The 19109-nt window shown below is 35.6% G+C and overlaps 1 protein-coding gene across 3 annotated transcripts in view; it reads left to right on the top strand.

The window, feature by feature from the left end:
• Positions 1 to 4882, top strand: part of LOC120415879 (unconventional myosin IC) — a 60217-nt gene extending 55335 nt beyond the window's left edge. For all 3 annotated transcript variants that reach the window (XM_039577519.2, XM_039577518.2, XM_039577517.2), the window contains exons 5-8: positions 243 to 1979; positions 2043 to 2353; positions 2418 to 2517; positions 3306 to 4882. In XM_039577519.2, the coding sequence (XP_039433453.1) occupies positions 243 to 1979; positions 2043 to 2353; positions 2418 to 2517; positions 3306 to 3320 (2163 nt within the window). In that variant the 3' untranslated portion in view covers positions 3321 to 4882. The remainder of the gene's footprint in view (positions 1 to 242; positions 1980 to 2042; positions 2354 to 2417; positions 2518 to 3305) is intronic.
• The last annotated feature ends 14227 nt before the right edge of the window (positions 4883 to 19109 follow it).

Below are 19109 nucleotides of genomic sequence, written 5' to 3'. Positions count from 1 at the left end.
CCCTAACGCGGCCAATCTTCCAAAGAGATCTTGGAGAATGCCATAGGTTAGATGAAACATAGGATTATCAAAAAGAGGATTCGTTGAGCTGAGTTAAGCTTGAGCATGAATGTTCAAATAACACCACATTTCTGAATGTTGAATACATTTTATAGATTCTTAGAAAAAAAAATCATAAACCTATAAATGTCCTCTGAAGCCTCTAAAGAAAATTAATTCAAGCTTAATCATCCCCCTTTCAGCTCCTGGGCTGCGAGCTGGACCAGCTGCGCAGCGCCTTCACCCATCGGACGATCGAAGCACGCGGCGACATTGTGACGAGCCCGCTGAACCGCGACATGGCCATCTACGCGCGGGACGCCCTGGCGAAGGCCGTGTACGATCGGCTGTTCACGTGGCTGGTGTCGCGGATCAACACGTCGCTGCACGCCGCCCACATCGCCAAGAAGAACAGCGTGATGGGCATTCTGGACATTTACGGGTTCGAGATATTCCGGAAGAACAGTTTCGAGCAGTTTTGCATCAACTTTTGCAACGAGAAGCTGCAGCAGTTGTTTATCGAGTTGACGCTGAAGCAGGAGCAGGAGGAGTATTTGCGGGAGGGTATCGAGTGGGAACCGGTGCAGTACTTTGACAATAAGGTGATTTGTAATTTGATTGAGGAGAAGCACAAGGGTATTATTGCGCTGATGGACGAGGAGTGTCTGCGTCCGGGGGATCCGACGGATTTGAGCTTCTTGCGGAAGATGAATGATAACTTGGGTGAACATGCGCACTACATCTGTCACAGCCGAGCTTCGACAACGGTACAGAAGACGCTGGGTCGGGATGAGTTCAGGCTGGTTCACTATGCCGGGGATGTGACGTACAATGTGCATGGCTTCTTGGACAAGAACAACGATCTGTTGTTCAGGGACTTGAAGGAGGCGATGGCGAGCTGTAAGAATGAAATCATTACCAAGTGCTTCCCTTCGTCGGACATTTCGAGCAAGAAGCGTCCGGAAACTGCGGTTACCCAGTTCAAGAACTCGCTGAACAATCTGATGGACATTCTGATGTGCAAGGAACCGTCGTACATTCGTTGCATCAAGCCGAACGACATGCAAGCTCACGGACACTTTGACGTGGAGTTGGTTCGTCACCAGGTTAAATATCTTGGATTGATGGAGAATCTGCGAGTTCGCCGAGCAGGTTTCGCGTATCGACGCACGTACGAACTGTTCCTGCAGCGGTACAAGTGTCTGAGTAGACAAACTTGGCCCCACTACCACGGTCCAGCGAAGGAAGGCGTCCAGATTCTGGCCTGCGAGTTGGGTTACGAAAAAGACGACTACCGCATGGGCAAGACGAAGATCTTCATTCGATTGCCCAAAACGCTGTTCGAAACCGAAGATGCATTCCAAGCCCAGAAGCACTACCTGGCGTCCATCATTCAGGCCCGCTGGAAGGGCCGCCGCCAGCGTCAGATCTACCTGGAAACTTACGCTAAGATTGTACGCGGCCAGACGTACATCCGGCGTTACCTCGCCATCCAAGAGCGCAAACGCCGCCGAGCTGCCGCCGACAAGATCCGGTTCTTCATCAAGGGCTTCATCACCCGGCAGGACGAACCCAGCGAGTGCAACAAGTCCTTCATCGAGCACACCAAGCGTCACTGGCTGAACAAACTGGCCAAGAGCCTCCCCAACACGTTCATGAACCACACCTGGATCCCGGCACCGAAGCACTGCCTGGAAGCGTCCTCCATTCTGCGACGGCTGCACAAACTCCACCTGGCCCGACTGTACCGCGTTGCGCTCTCCCCCGAAAAGAAGAAACAGTTCGAGCTGAAGGTCCTCTCGCAGGACACCTTCAAGGGCCACAAGAAGAGCTACCCGGAAAGTGTCGGCCCGTGGTTCATGGACGACCGGATTTCCAAGGCACACGCGACCCCCATCGGAAACTTTGTGGTGACGCAGATGAACAGCGAAAAGTTGCACGTGAGTATCAAACCATATTTCTCCATGATTCTTTAATACCTACTCCCCCAACCTTCATTCTAGTACTCCACCCCGGTGATCAAGTACGACCGGCGCGGCTACAAACCGCGCGAACGGTTCTTCCTCCTGACGGACAAGGCCGTGTATCTGCTCGATGGCAAAACGTACAAGCAGAAGCATCGCCTCCCGCTGGACAAGGTCGATTTCTGCATCACCAGCGAGCGGGACGGCATCATGCTGATCAGGATTCCGCTCGAGCTCAAGAAGGACAAGGGCGACCTCATCCTGGACGTGCCGGACATTATCGAGTGCTGCATCTGGATCCTGGACGTCACCAAGAACCGGACCATCGTGAACATCGTCGAGACGGGATCGTGAGTGGAGGCGAATGTTGTTTGAATCGTTGATCTTGTCTAATCTTTTGTTTTATTTTTTTAGACTTTCGCACAATCTAGTCAGAGGCAAAACCGGTGTGATCGAGATCCAGACCGGACCGCAGCCCAGTATTACCCGAGCCAAGAGCGGAAATCTGTTGGTTGTAAGTATTGTAGCTGCACGACAACTTTCGATGTTTCAAAGGAATTTTGAGCAAAAAAAATCATATTTTTTCAAACATAAAATTCCTAAAATTCTGATAATTCTCAAAATTCTTTAAATTCTTTAAATTCTTTAAATTCTTTAAATTCTTTAAATTCTAAAATTTATAAAATTCTTAAGATTCTTAAAATTCTTAAAATTCTTAAAATTCTTAAAATTCTTAAAATTCTTAAAATTCTTAAAATTTTTAAAATTCTTAAAATTCTTAAAATTCTTAAAGTTTTACATTTTAAAAAACAACAAACAAATTTAAAAAAATGAAAATAAAACTAAAAAAATTAAGAAATGCCGCAAAAGAAACAAAAAAAGTTATAATCCTGGAGTTTTACCAATTTTTTTGCTTATTCAGTCTCCTGTGATCAAAATATGATTTTACGTAACTTTCTCCATACAATTTGCCGGAATCGGTTCCAGAGTGGCCAAAGTGTCAATTAGTTAGCGTAAGAACCTTCCTTGGGCTTATACGAACTCAACGCAACAAAGAGCAACTCGATCCGACGTTCCGTGTTGAATTGATTCGCGTTCGAACAAAACCGTCGAAATTTTATATATAGATAAATGTTAATTTGCACAGTGAATGTTGTGTAAATTTTGAGGGTTGAATATTATCTTTTTTATGATGCAATTTTACCTCAATTTAGACTGAAAAAGTGACATTACACCAGAAAATAGGTGAAATTACACATTTTTCTGACAAAAGATGTACATACTTTTCAATATCCCCCACAGATTGCAGGACAATGAACCAGGGCCAACCATTCTTTGGAACAAACCACAACGAGAGTGTGAGAGAGAGAGCAAATCGTACTTCATCAACCGAGCCGGGTTTCAAAAGTCGGAGCTAGAGAGCATGGCTGATCTACAAACAACAAACACTACAAATGTACTTCAAAACCTGTGTGTACTTAGGCCTTAACGAAAAAATTGTTAGTTAAGCGAAATTTCAACCTGTTACATTTAGGAGCTGTGCGCAACGAAGAAGTTACAAAATTTTCGAGTTAGGATAGTAGCATTTTTTTTAAATCGGTAGAAGAGCTATCAAGTGCCATGCGATGGTAGAAGGGGTGAATTTGAAACCATTATATTTTCTGTCTATTTAATACATATATCCTTATGGAAACGATTCTTTTAATCTAGTTTTACCTCGTCGAGCAAGGCACACACAAACACAAATTTACACGAAGCAAAAGATAAAACTTTCAGCTAGCCAGTAGAATTTAAATATCCATTCACACAAATATCCCAACAAATAATCCTTATCTGCTAACCTCTATCGATTGCTCTGTTATTTATTCCGTGCGGAGATTTTGGGCACGCGAACGCGAACCTTTATGATTTTAGTTAGTCTCAGTCACAGAAGAAGATGAACAAAAAAAATTGAGTCCCCTCGTACGCGCAAATCTTGAACAACCCTTCTCAAATAATAATGAAAAAAAGCAACGCGCTATGATTTGCCTGCCAATTCGACAAGATTTTAAAAACGGGCACGAGCCAAAACTCCATGGACACGGAGAGAAATATCACTTTCAGCCGGTGGAATCCCTTACCACGTTCTACCGCAAACGATTTTCCCTTCGTGTGCCGCGCCCCTCTCGCGCAATACCATTAAAATGCAGAAGCCACACGCGGCCAAAAAACCAATATTCCCAATATCAATAAATTCAACGTTTTTCACCCAAAAAGTGGGATTTCTAACCCTAAAACTAAGAGCAAGGAAGTCAGTTTGAGTTTGAGAAGGGATGGGTGCGAGAGAATTGATAAAGAACAAAGCAAAAATCCTGCCTTTAGATGAAGGGGACACATTTTTTTAAGCATACATACACACTTACAATTACACACACACACATACATAACGTAACATATACCATTAGCTGCCTTCACTGAGCGCGCGCAATTGTATACTTTTATGAACCATAACAACCATTAATTATTACGTCTGAGCCGGGCTGCTGTCCTCTCGTTCTCTCTCTCGCTGACGAGGCGACTGAAAGGATGTCATTTCCGGCAGCGAGATTTTAATCCTGACGTGCGCGATGCAGAAGAAGACGAAATCGAAAGGTTTATTACAACAACAGCCGAAGGTCTCCAAGTGTAAACACGAGAGTAATCCTGAAGGAACCATTTTTTGGAGAATGTGGAATCATCTTTTTAGTAAAGTTTTTGCACTTGCATCGACACAACAGAAGAGAGGATGAGAGATGACAGCATTTTTTTAAATTCCACTTACAAATTAGATCAGCAACTGGAGAAAACTTCGATAGCAGTAAGATAGATTTGTAAATAAAATGTTTCAAAGTTAAAATAGATATTTCATTTTTGTATTTAGTCCGAAATATCCCAGAATATTGAAAACTGTTCCATCTGGTGCGACAAAAAACATCATTTTCCACAATAACAATCAGGTTCATTTGTAAAATTTCAGAATCCTATCAGTTTGCTGATGAACTTATGGTAGAAGCCTCTTTATATCTAAATCCAAAAAATCATAAATTTTTAATATCAAAATAATTGTAAAAAAAATAATTTAAAATCTAAAAATCTGAAAATCTAAAACTCTAAAACTCTAAAACTTTAAAAATCTAAAAATCTTAAAATCTTAAAATCTAAAAATTTAAGTACCGTAAACCGGGGTGACTTTAATAGGATTTTAATTTATTTTTAGAATATTATACAATAGGTAAGGTTTTTCTCAAGATTATTATTTTTAAAACATGTACTGGGATAGACCACACAAAGTCCATGCACTATTTCGGAAAAAAGTTTTTTCCAATAATGTTTAGGAAAATAGTTACGTTAAAAATTCTTAGTTTTAATTCCGGGGTGACTTTGATAGTCATAGTTTTTCTTGTTAAAATCATATTTATGATGTTCAAACTTTATTTGTACGCTAAATGTACCATCACCATAATGTTTATATTTACTTAACTAAGTGTATAAGCTTTTTAGCAAAATACATATAAATTTTAGGTAAAATTGTTAAAAGTCGAATTTTGCCTGAAATTTGCTAAAACTAGTTTTGTTTATAAAATTATCGATTTATATTGCATTTTATACTAAATTCGAAGCACGAATCGCAAGCTTTCACATTTCACATGAAATTAGTTCAACTGAAATTAAGCATAAGCATAAGCATAGGTGCCCACCCGCAGTTGCTACTCCGTTATTGACCAGGACCTCCAGAAGTTACATCCACGAGCCGTGGAAGATAAGTGGGTGCTATCTTTCCTCGCTTCGCAACTTCTCAAAGGCCCATGCTGATCAATACCGGCGCCGGCCACGACCAGTGGTAGGGTCACGGGGAAGTGGATGGGAATGTTAGTCCGATACTTGAGTGATAGAGACCGCCCAATCGACTGCTTCTCCGACAAAGTATCACATGAGTTTTGAGGGGGTTAGTAGATGGGTATGAGGTCAGGATTCACGAGTGGCAGTGATGTGACCATGAGCATTTTGTTTATCGGTTGAAATTTTAAATCTTAGGCAGCCGGCTGCGGAAAGATAGATAATTGATTATTTAAAAAGTTTTTTTTATCGAACGCGTGCCAGCCGAGCAGTAGTGCTATGGGTTGGACTTATCAGTATATTTTTACTGTTGGTACAATTAAGATAACGCGAGCAAATGTCAAAAATAGTAGATGAGTCAATACTAAAGCTGCCAGTTGGAATAAATTATTACGATCAACGAATATAAACGAAAAGAAAACAGGACACCACGTAACCGATTGTAATGAAATTAAAACAATAACTTAAACGAACTTAACCGGCGGCGTGCCTTCCTATCAACGATGATAAAAGAAGGACTTATAAATTTAAAATATAAAAAGACTCCAAAAAAACACGTTGCATAGTAACCGCGAAGTCCCGCTACTCACAATCGAATCCGAAAGATAGCTATCTAGAATTTTAAATATAGTATTAATTCGACCGCGATCCTCCAGAAATTCTTCGTCGACGTGCCTTCCGATCAACGGTGATGTAAGAAGGGCTTTATTCATTAAAATGATTTTATATCATAAGCCTTAAAACATATTCGTCGGCGTGCCTTCCGATCATCGATGATATAGAAAGGACTTAATCCAGCAATACGACTTGCTTGTCTCGAAAAAAAAAGAATTCGGATCGTTTCTATCGAAAACTATGTAAAGAGAACAAAAATAAACTCATTGGCCAACGAACGCGCGAACTAAAAATAAAGAAAAAAGAAGAAGAAGAAGACCAATCACCCCATGCACACAAACAGCGACACAAAAGAGATGAAAACAACACGAATCAGAAGAAATCCAATCACCCCATGCACTCGAACAGCGACATAAAAGAGACGGAAAATAACACGAAAAAACAGGACTGAGCGTCCACACAGGCACCGCACTACTGATGCCATTATTTAATTATAATGACCAATCACCCCATGCACTCGAACAGCGACATAAAAGAGACGGAAAATAACACGAAAAAACAGGACTGAGCGTCCACACAGGCACCGCACTACTCGAAATTAGTTCAACTGAAATTGCCTATAAATTTGGAGATTTTTTTTAAATTGTGTTTCAAAAACACATATTATTTATAATTTACAAACTTTTTCAACTTTTTTTGTCCAAAGAATCCGCAAAAGCATTCCGTTTTCCGATTAAAAATCATGTTCATTGAGAAAATCATGACACTTTGAGAAGTTTAAAATAATGACGCCTAAAAATTTAAAAATCAAAAAAATTGAATATATCTAAAAAATTTAATATCCTGAAATTTAAATATCTGAAAATTTAAAAATCTTAAACTTTAAACATCAAAAAAATTATATATTTAAAAATTTAAATATCAAAAAATTTAAATATCAAAAAATTTAAATATCAAAAAATTTAAATATCAAAAAATTTTAATATCAAAAAGTTTAAATATCAAAAAATTTAAATATCAAAGAATTTAAATGTCTAAAAATTTAAATATCTTAAAATTTAAATATACTAAAAATCAGATATCTGAAAATTTAAATATCTGAAAATTTAAATATCTGAAAATTTAAATATCTGAAAATTTGAATATCTGAAAATTTAAATATCTGAAAACTTATTCATCTAGAAATTTAAATATCTTAAAATTTATATATCCAAAATTGAATGTCTTAAAATGTAAATATACAAAAATTAAAACATCTAAAAATCAAAAAATTGAATATATCTTAATGTACCGTTTTTATTTGGCTGTGTAAGCGCCAATGTATATTATTTGTTTAAAAGCAACGATATTAAAGTATTACAACAACTGCTAATAATGTTTCAGAGATGGCGAAAAAGAATATATCTTAAAATGTTAATATCTAAAAAAATTAATATCCTGAAATTCAAATATCTAAAAATTTAAAAATCTTAAACTTTAAACATCAAAAAATTTAAATATTTAGAAATTTAAATATCAAAAAATTTAAATATCTTAAAAATTTAAATATATGAAAATTTAGATATCTGAAAATTCAAATATCTGAAAATTTAAATATCTAAAAATTCAAATATCTGAAAACTTAATCATCTAAAAAATTAAATATCTTAAAATTTATATATCCAAAAATTGAATACCTTAAAATTAAAACACCTAAAAATTTAAAAATAAAAAAAAAATAATACATCTTAAAATGGTAATATCTAAAAAAATTAATATCCTGAAATTTAAATATCTGAAAATTTAAAAATCTTAAACATTAAACATCAAAAAATTTAAATATTTAAAAAAAATAATATCAAAAAATTTAAACATCTAAAACTTTAAATATCTAAAAATTTAAATATATGAAGATTTAGATATCTGAAAATTCAATTATCTGAAAATTTAAATATCTAAAAATTTAAATATCTTAAAATTTATATATCTAAAGATTTAAACATCTAAAAATTTAAATATCTAAAAATTCATATATCTAAAAATTTAAATATCTAAACATTTAAATATCTAAACATTTAAATATCTAATAATTTAAATATTTAAAAATTTAAATGTTTAAAAGTATAAAAATTGATATTACGAGCCATGTTTTCAACATTTTAATGAAAAAAGGTCCAATTGTTTTGCTATTATTAGTTTCCAAAATATCTAAGTATTCAGGATAATTTTTATTTTTGCGAAAAATTTTATTTTGCGGAATTTCATAAAAATTCCACACATTTAAAAAAACCCAAACATGCTAAATATGATTATCAATGCAGAAAAATGCATTTTAGATTGTTTTCAGTTGATTAGACCTGGAAATTGTATTTTTGCCTCCTGATTTTTCGGACCAATTTTGAAGGGGGGGGGGGGGGGGGGCGACATAAACTTTGAAAAATATTTGCAACGCCCTTTAATTTGAAATAAGTCTGAAAACTTTTTTTTGTTTGGCCCCTAAACTATTCTTAAGTGAATTAGATTTTTTTAAATCCGAGATGGCGGCCAAAATATCGGTGATGAAATATTGAAATGCATTTTTCAATTTTTTTCATCCATTGAAATTTGACTAAAATGTGGTAAGAAAATAAAAAAAACGAAACAAAAAATGTTGCTCGTGATTCGATTATCCGAAGTCCCATACAAACCTTCGGATAATCGAACTTCGGATAATCGAGTCTGAACTGTAATATATAATATTGGTAAAATTTGTATTTAAATTGTATGCTGTGGTGAAAAAAAAACAAATTATAAGCATTGAAAAAAACTTCTAGAGGTTAATTGATGAAATTTAAATAATGAAATAATACCGGGACCTTTTTTGTTAGATAGATATCTGCAATACCTTTTCGATAAGTCATAAACTATGACGATCTGGAAATACTGACAAGACTTGATTGGTAAAATTTATTTATGTTTTATATTCAAAAAAATTTAACGCCGTTGTAAAAACGCACTATGAATTTTCGTGTATGTTATTTTACAAATCAAAAAAAGCAAAGGATTACAAAACGCATTGCATCATTTCCGATCAATCGAACTCCACCCGCTTTGAGTTGCTGCTCATTGCCACACACACGTTTTTTTCCCTCGTTCATTCAGGGGGAGACAGTTGTGCCCACGATCATTAAAAATAAAATTTAACGACATCGACTGCAAACTGTCGCCGTTTCGCTATGGTGACACAGTCATTCCCGCTGACGCACAGGCTGCTGCTGCTGCTGTCGATTCCCACCACTCCGCACAGCACACATCGAGAAAAGTGCATTAATTTTTTTTGTTCCTCAACCCTCGCATTAACAAAAAAAGCACGAACGAACCGGAGCCTTAAAAATGCATCGAAATTAGAAACCTAGGCGACCAAAACGGGAAGACGACGAAGGGGAAAACCTCGTAATTAATTCCCTGATGAGTTCGACACTGGCTCCTGGGCGATGCAGGCCGAACTTGAAGAACAATAGGTTTTTTTCTCGTCCTTTTCCACACCACTATCGCTTCGTCCTGCGAGTATCGGTGTATGTCGATAGTTGTTACTTCGAATGAATGATTTGCTAGTATTGGAACTAATGGAAAAGACTAGGATGGTAGGGTAATGGACATATTTTGGGAAATAAATTATACTATATCTAACCATTATTGGTAAAAGCATTTTTTTAAATAAAGATTCAAAGGCTCGTCCAATAATTTAAAAAAGAGGGGTTTTCAGGATACGCCATAAGCAAGCGATACGACCTACCTTTAGATAGACTAGCACTCTTTGATTCTTTGACCAGTTTATCCAAGAGATTATCGGTCCAGTTACCCTACCATACAGTGCAAAGAATACAATTTCGTCACCGTTTCCACACCGGCTACTTTCGCAGAGGTGTTGGAAGGGATCGGCCCAAAAACAGAAGAACGGATAACAACAAAACTCGGAGTGGAAAAAAAATACAGAGATAGAAAAAAAGGTTTCTCCTGGATGCTGCTTCCTACACACATTATGCACAAAACAGAAAACATATTGATGAACGATTCCGCCCGATTTCTTTTTTTTTCGGTCTGCGAGTGTGGTTGTGTGCCGATGATGATAATTAATTCTGGCTGGCAATATTTTAAATGTTTGCACGGGAAATGCTTGGCTGTGTGTGTGTCTGGCTGGCTTCGAAAAAAGGATGCTGCAGCACATCAGTCACATGCTGAAAGAAAATCAGAACCATGGAGAAATGTGATGGATCTCAAGAGATCAGAAACAAAAGATTTCTTACTTTACGGTGAAGACTCTTCGCTGTAGTGGTACTTTGTCAGAGGGACGAGTTTGATTTGGGATCGTCATTGGAGATAAACATGGAATCGTTACAATTTCCTTTCGTCCTAGTAAATTTTGAATTCTGAACACTGTTGAATCATTTTTATACTGAAAATTATGCGAATTGAAGCAGATTTTTAAAGTTAAAGGCTGGGATACTTATAGTAATTCAAAATTATCAAAATTTACCGCACCTAAAAATATTCAATGAAAATTTTGTATGAACCTCGTTATAAAAATATAATAACGAAAATCATGTACGTATACTTGAAAGGCGTTTCTATTTGTATTTTCTATTAGCTTTCTATAAGGATCGGCAAAAAAATAATCCTTAGATCAATATGAACATTCAGTGGTCGATTTAATATGCAAAAATTGGCCGATGGCCAAAATTTGAACAAAATCCATGCATAACCTATCGGCCTAGGGATTTTTTTTAATTTTTGGCCTTGTATGAAAATCGATAATAAAAATTTTTTAGTTTTCAATCACAGCAGGCTCCTTATGGGCCAAAATATGACCCTGGTGTTATGTTTTTAAGATCCTTACACGGCGTGTTTCCTAGAACAAACTTATGATAAAAAATTCGGCAAGTCTGATATTTGACACCTTTCTCGACATTTTGCAAGGTCCGGCGAAATAATTCGTCGGGGGGTCTAGAGCAACTTTTTTTTTGAAGATTTTATAGGAATTTTCTTCAGATAAGTCGATGTAAATCGATTGGTTTGTGTTCATATCCATCAAATTTCTTATGAATGTGCCTCAAGAGACTCTAAATTACATATTTGACCTCAAATAAAAAGTTTCCAACCCAAATTTACCAGTTGTCTAGCATTCTTTGAAATAACCTCAAAATTCAAGCTGGAAACCTCAAAACGATCAAATAAAAATCTTTTCTTTGTACAATTTGTCATAAATATACATCAACAGTTTGCCCGGATACAAATTCGAGCATAAAACATTGCTAAACTTAGAGTAGTTAATTTAGAAGCTACTTATTACCCAAAAGGTACTCAACATTTTTTTTTCAATCCTCTGCCATACAACACTATAGTATGTTAAAACATTTTCGAATCAGTCAAATTGAAGAGAACAATTTTCTGAACAATTTCCATAAAAAAGTATCAACTTTGGTTCAATATAATCAGATATATATCCAATTTCGTAAATTAAAAAGTGACTTTCTCTAAAATTTCTGAATTTAATTCTTATTTAAACGATGAACACCGCCTACTGAGTTTTTTTTATGATTCTAATAAAGTAATTTCCATAAATTTCATCAAAATTTTATTTAAGTTTTATGTTTCAGCTAAATGTTTTCATCCTTAAAAATATATCAGTAGACAGTGTTCGTTTTTTAAATGGGAATTAAATATGGTTAAGTATAAGCAGAGTACTAAACCAAAACTGTTACTTTTTTTGGAAATTGTTCAAAAATGGTTCTTTACTATGTGATTGACTCGAAAATGTTTGTTTTATAGTGTTTTAAGGCTGAGAATTGAAAAAATAATGTTGGGAACCTTTTGGGTAATAAATAGCTTTTAAATGAAATACTCTAAGTTTAGCAATGTTTCATGCTCGAATTTGTATCTGGGCAATCTGTTGATGTATTTTCATGACAAATTGTACAAAGAAATGATTTTTATTCGGTCGTTTTGAGGTTTCCAGCTTGGATTTTGAGGTTATGTCAAAGATAGCTAAAAAACTGGTAAATTTGGGTTGGAAACATTTAGTTTAAGGTCAAACATGTAATTTAGTGTCTCTTGAGGCACATTCATAAGAAATTTGATGGATATAAACATGAACCCATCGATTTACATCGACTTTTCTGAAGAAAAATTCTATAAAATCAAAAAAAAATCTAGCTCTAGACCCCCCGACGAAATATTTCGCCAGACCATGCAAAATATCGGGAAAGAGCCCTTCTTCCATGGTGTCAAATATCAGACTTGCCGAATTTTTTATCATAATGTTCTCGGAAAAATACACTGTGTCTTCACTGCTTATGGGTCGGCGCAAAATTTGATCACCGTCATTTTGGTCGCAATATTGGATTTAAAAATTCTAAATCGTTTTAGAGGAGTTTAGGGGGTCAAACTTAGCTCGACAATAAAAAAAATCTTAGTTCAATTATAACTATCCGACTATCACAAGTGATATTATTCCAAGTTCTTCGGATAATCGAGTCTGGACTGTTTTATCCGAAAAATATATTTTTTTTCGCAATTTAAAAAAATTTGATAGGACTGCTTGTTTCTCAGATAAAGCCAAACATAAAATTTAGAAAAAAAAATTATCTCACTGTCCTATTTTTCAGCAAAAAAAATTAAAAAAATAAATTTCAAAAATCCATCTAGCACCGTTTATTTTAATCAACTTAAAATACATTGTATGACGAATATTGGCTTTATATCCAAATTGAGCATTTTAAGACATTAAAAAAAAAACTGAAATTTTGTAACTATGGGTCGAAAAAATACGCTAACTTTACAAGAACAAAATGTTTTCCAGAATTTAAGAATACAGTCCAGACTCGATTATCCGAAGGTTTGTATAGGACTTTGGATAATCGAACCACGACCAATTTTTTTTTTCGTTTTTTTAATTTTCTTACTTTAAACATCAAAATCGAGTTCTGCTACCCCATTTGAGTGAAATTTAACTAGGGGAACAGCATCTAATTCCAGCGTGCCTCTAATGTTGGCAGGTCAGAACTTTGACATTCAATTAAAGCTAATTAAAAGCGTTTTCAACTGAAATCGAGTGATAAATAGCCCTATAAGAAGTGAGCAAGCAAGCTTCTATCAAAAGTTTTGCAAAATTAGTTGTTTAAATAGTGAAAATCAGCAGATTGGATGGAGTTAGGAGCGAGTGCTTAACCTGCCAAACATACGAGAATTTCCCCTAGTTGATTGCTTATTAAATAAAAAAAAAATGCATTTTTTAAATATTTCATCACCGCCATTTAGGCCGCCATCTTGAATTTAAAAATTCTAAACCACTCTAGAGTAGTTTAGGGGTCAATAACAATAACAACAACAATAAAAATTAAGACAACGCATAGCATAGCATAGCATAGCATTGATGCTCAACAATCAAAAATAAGACAACGGAAAAAAATATCCAAAGCGAAATTTCGACAAGGACTTCGAATAATCGAGTCTGGACTGTACTTCTATCTTCCACAAACATATGAAAATATCTATGGTGTCAATACTATTAATGTAAAACATGAAATCTAGTTTTTTTTATCAAAGTCCTATGAACTATTGGGTTTATAAACTTTTAAAAAACTCTAAAAATTACTCCAACAATGTGCGATTAGAACAAAAATCAATTATTTTTGGCTAATTGCATAAAATCTGAAAAAGTTATCATACCAATGTCAAGGAATATAATTTGATTTTAACCAATTTTTGATTGTCAATAGGTTTTGAAAAATTTAAATAAATAGAATAATATCGGATTTTCATTCGATATAAATTTGAGTTTTTTATGCGTCTCAAACAAAATATATTTTTTTATGGTTTGAATCTAATGTGTAACAAAGAAAAAACTAAAAAATCCGAAATATTTCAATATAATGATTGGAGACTGTAAAATATCAGAAAAGGCTATAAAACAAGTAAAAAGATGTTAACATACTTTAATTGAAAGTGAAATTAAAGAAAGTAAGCCAAAGAACATAACAAGCACCGAAAAAAATATAAAAAAATATTGAGGCAATGGAACGGTTTCAATTATTTAAAACTACATACAACCAGAACATCGGTAAAAACACAAATTATTTGAAAAGTTATGCTGAAAACATAATAATGAATTTAACTTCCTTCAGACAACCTCCTATCCATAACCCATCAAATCTAGTTGCCTCACTGTCCACCAGAGCAAACACTATCATCCTTCTTTAATCAAAAATTCTCTCTCTCTCAACCCAATCCAAAATTCTTCTCCCAAAACCCATTGTTTTGCTCGCTCTCCCTCTCTTTGCGATACATCAATGAAACCCTCTCGATGAAACTCTCTCGCACTCTCTCACCATCTCCATTCAATCATCATCGACGACGACACTGAGCCGCCTCAGTCAAGAATGTACAGTTAATGGGTTCGGTCCTGTTTCTGCAACTGTCGGTTCGTGGTCGCGCGAGTGTGTGTATAAAACGCAATCAAACTCGAACCGCAAGCCTGGACTAATTTCGAGTATCGCGCGAGTGATGATCGCGAGTGAAGTTTGAAATTCGCCAACGGTTTCGTGAGCGAGCGTCACCGCTGAACCAAAAGGTGAAGGAAGAATCCAACCAACAACCACAAAAAATGTGCCAAAAATTTGCACCGCAAAGGTGAAATACTTTCTCACCGGAGACACCGGAGTGGTTCCATGAATGAAAACCAGTATTCAGAGCACACACCACAAAAAAAATACACAGCTGCGCTCTCGCTCTAGCTGACTGAGATTGCGTGAGCAAGAGTGCTCTCCCACTCTCTCTTTTGAGCGCTCTCTTGCGTTTTGTGCGATTCTCTCTCACACCTCGTTTGGGTGTACAACGACGACGACGACGAGAAAGAGTTTTTTTTTGTTAGTGCGTCGTCAATGTGTGGCATTTTTATCTCTTTTCGATAAATGGTTTGGTTCACGCGATGATTTTTATGTACGTATGTTACTGTGTTGTTTGATAGCACCTTGCCGTCCCGCTCTGGCGTGCGACACATTCGCGGGGCTCAGACGTGCATGTGTTGGTGAGCAGTCGCGCTCGCGAGAGAATCTTCTTCTTTGGTGTAATTAAATCGCGGAGATAAAAAAAAATCTCCGGGAAAGGCTTCAAGGCGCGCGTAAGGGAAATATGCAAAATGGCTTTTTTCGGCGAAATTTGCGAAAATCCGGTGCATGTGGGGGTGTGAATATTTTGCGCAAAATCGGTACACGAACACATAAAAGAGCCGGGACAAAACACAGCCGGGAAGAAGAGAGCGCGTGGTGGAACAAGAAGAGAGCCGAGGATGCTGCGAGAGTCTCGGCGGAGACTTCCACGGAAAGGATTACTTTTACCGCTACAAGTCGCGTCGTCGCTCGCGAAAGTTTGCATAATGAAGTAGGCGACGAGGAGGAGGAGGAGGATCAAGAAGAAGAAGAAGAACGCGTTCGACACAATAACAACAACACTGCGGGGGATCAAGGAGCGAGAAAAGGACGGCATCCAGCACAACTGACCATGGATGGGTAGCATAAGGAGTTTGAACGATTCACGTAGCAGAACGAGCGTGTTCATGGAATCGGATGAGTGGAATTAAAGGAGCAATCAAAGCAATTTCAAAAAGAGATTTATGGAGCGGAGCTTGGAATACCTACATTAAGTAGAAAAGACAACGAGCATGTCATATACAATTCAGTTCTTCAGTCTTCATTCTAAAAAAGTTTGAAAAGTTAAATAAATTTTCTGTGTTTTTTTCAAAGATACCTAAACCCAACCCATTTTGGCAACACAGCTCAACCGTTTCGCAGATATTGCAGTTTGATAGTAAAGTTGGTTTTCCTTATAATTTTTTTAAATTGCATTTTTTTTAATTACTTTTGGAAAAAATACCCTAAATAAAAAGGTATTTCATCAAAAATAGTCATGACCTTACTTCTGGAACAACACGAAAAAAGAGCGGTTAAGGTGGTAGATGGTGTCCTTCACTTTTGTAGCAATGACTGTCAATGATGGTTCTGAATTCAGGGTCCAGAAATAGTAAATTGAAATGAAAAAATAATCACTATATGTAAAATGATTCTACAAACAACATAAAAAAAAATTGATTGAAAACTTCTGAATTGTTTTTCTAAAACAAACATGGCCGCCTAATGGCCAATCAGGAGTGATGCCTTTAAGAGCCTTAAGCATTTTGAAAGCTGGAACTGGAAGACCCCGAGAGTAACTTTTTCACAAAAGTCGAAATATAAAACAATAGCGGGCCTCCCTGACTTCATTTTGACACTACGGGGTTTGTTAAATAATTACCTGTTGTCCCGAAATTTGGAAAACAGTCCTAGCTGTCAAAATGTATATGCGCCCTTATCAAATGTTGCTCCGGACTTGACCGATTCTGAAAATTTTGTTTTGAAGGATAAGAAGATAAATTGACCGAAATGCCAAGCTCATATATGGCCGAGCGGGCAAGGGCGCCAGTCCTTACTGTTGGTGCTGGATTTTAATCCCGTCGGTTGCAACTTTTTTGTGTTTACAAAAATTGTACATGCAATGTGTAATATTAAGTGTCTTTATTAATGAAGGGGATTTTGCATGCAATTTTACAATCGGATTTTTTGCTGTGTAAATATGAAAATATGATTAGATTGAATGATTAGAAATAATTATTTAAGGCCGCGGTCAAGGAAGATTCAATAATAATTAAATCTCAATTAAAAATTACAATCTGTATTATAATTTTCATTAAAATGCTTCAACAAAATTACAGTTTAAACTACTATCAAATTGTCAATGTTTCCATACAATATTCTAATAAAAAAAGATTTCCCAAATTTTTCATAGATTGTTGCATTTGGTATTGGATTTACTATTGCTGAGATACAGTGCCACCCAGGCTAGTCAACACCCGTTTTTTGTGCCACCGATTTTGGTAACACCCGATTTTGGCAGAACACAACAATATTTAATTTTTTCAGTCTGTTAAATCTATCGAATATTAAGAATATCTCAAATCATTAGACATTAAGGCGAGAAAAGAGAATGGAGTCGACGTAACGTTCTGAGAAATTTAATTTGGCAAAAAAAATGTCTGTTCCAGTCATTACTTAATTCATAGAAGGTTCCTAAACCTCATAACTCTGAAGGGTTTACTCTGTTTATGGATGATTTAGACGCAAATGTAAAATAATTCTTTATTATACAAAACATTGTTGAAAAACTCTCATGTTGAAAAAAGCTGGAAAGCTGCCTCTGATATAAAAAAATGCAAAATTCGAATTGCTAGTTGCTGAACAATGGTTATAAATTTAAGAACAGTCCCCGAATCATTTTTCCCCGTTTTCTCCATCACAATTCGATGACTTATGCGAAGAAAAACGGATCATGGAATCATGAATCTTAATTCATGAATTCGTGAATATTTTCATTCACGATCACGATAATTTTATGATTCAATGATATTTTATTGTTGAAATCGATATTTCAATTCATGATTTAACAAATATCAAAACGAATGTATGCTATACGAATAATATAGAATATAAAGTATACGAATGTATAGTATACTCGAAATTTAAAAAGGCCCAATTTGGTATCATAACTCTTCGTCGATTCATCCGATTTTGGCCCTCTTCGACTAAAATGCAAAATACAATGAAAGTTGTACTTTTTTAAAGAAAAAATAGCTGAGGATTCAAAAATCCAAATCCACACTCGAAAAAGATCTCATGAATCTTCAAAAATGCCGTTCGGAACCAAAGAGGGTAATGTTTGAACATATTTTTATCGATTCTCCGTAAAACTTCAGACAAAACACTCATAAATGGATGTAATTGTGAAAAAAAAACTTTTTCCCGTAAAATGTCCATAAATTTTCAATTTTTACAGTTACCTACACATTTTTAAGGCGACATTTTTTTTTCTTTATTCATGACTAACATTTGGCACTCAAAATGTTTTGGTTTCCAAATTCATTAGTCGAATCCAAAAGAGCTAATATCAAAAAACAAAAAGTTATGATTTTTGGAAAAAGAAAAGTTTTTTTTTCCAAAAAAAAATAACTTCTTTATTTTTATTTTGGTTATGACCACCCTAGTGGCCATCCAATAAAGAAATGGTTTAATATTAACACCAATTTCAGGTCATTTTAGAACATGTAATAATGCATAATATGTAATTCTGTATGCCAGAAAAAAAAGATATATTCATTAATTTAAGTACAAGAAAACGTGAGTAATACTGTTCAAAATTTTATGAATATTTTCATGAGATAAAAAAAAGCAGGCCAAGGATTGATACCTAAGAGCATGCAATGGCACAGACCTTGTTGCGTGCTCTTCGGTTGACGTCCACGTAAGGAACATCCTGGAAGGAGCGTAACTAACTACATCCGTAGTTCTGTTAGATCATCCGAATTAGCTTGATCAGAACAGTATAGCTCTGGTTCCTTGCGAGTGTCCTATTTTCTTACCTCCACGTTGGCTTGGTTTTCATGATGACCTAGCTGGTGGCCTGTGGAAACGGATCATAAACCTTTGACCACCGCGGGTCAGAGTCGAGACGGCTAAAAGAAAGGGGCGCGACAATGTGGGAAAGGGAAGTAATTTGTGATTGTAGACGGTATTGTTTTGATTCGCAGTATGT

Source organism: Culex pipiens, chromosome 2 (genome assembly GCF_016801865.2).
Source record: "Culex pipiens pallens isolate TS chromosome 2, TS_CPP_V2, whole genome shotgun sequence".
Taxonomy (NCBI): domain Eukaryota; kingdom Metazoa; phylum Arthropoda; class Insecta; order Diptera; family Culicidae; genus Culex; species Culex pipiens.
Note: the sequence above shows the minus strand (reverse complement) of the source record. Positions and strands in the feature narration are given on the sequence as shown.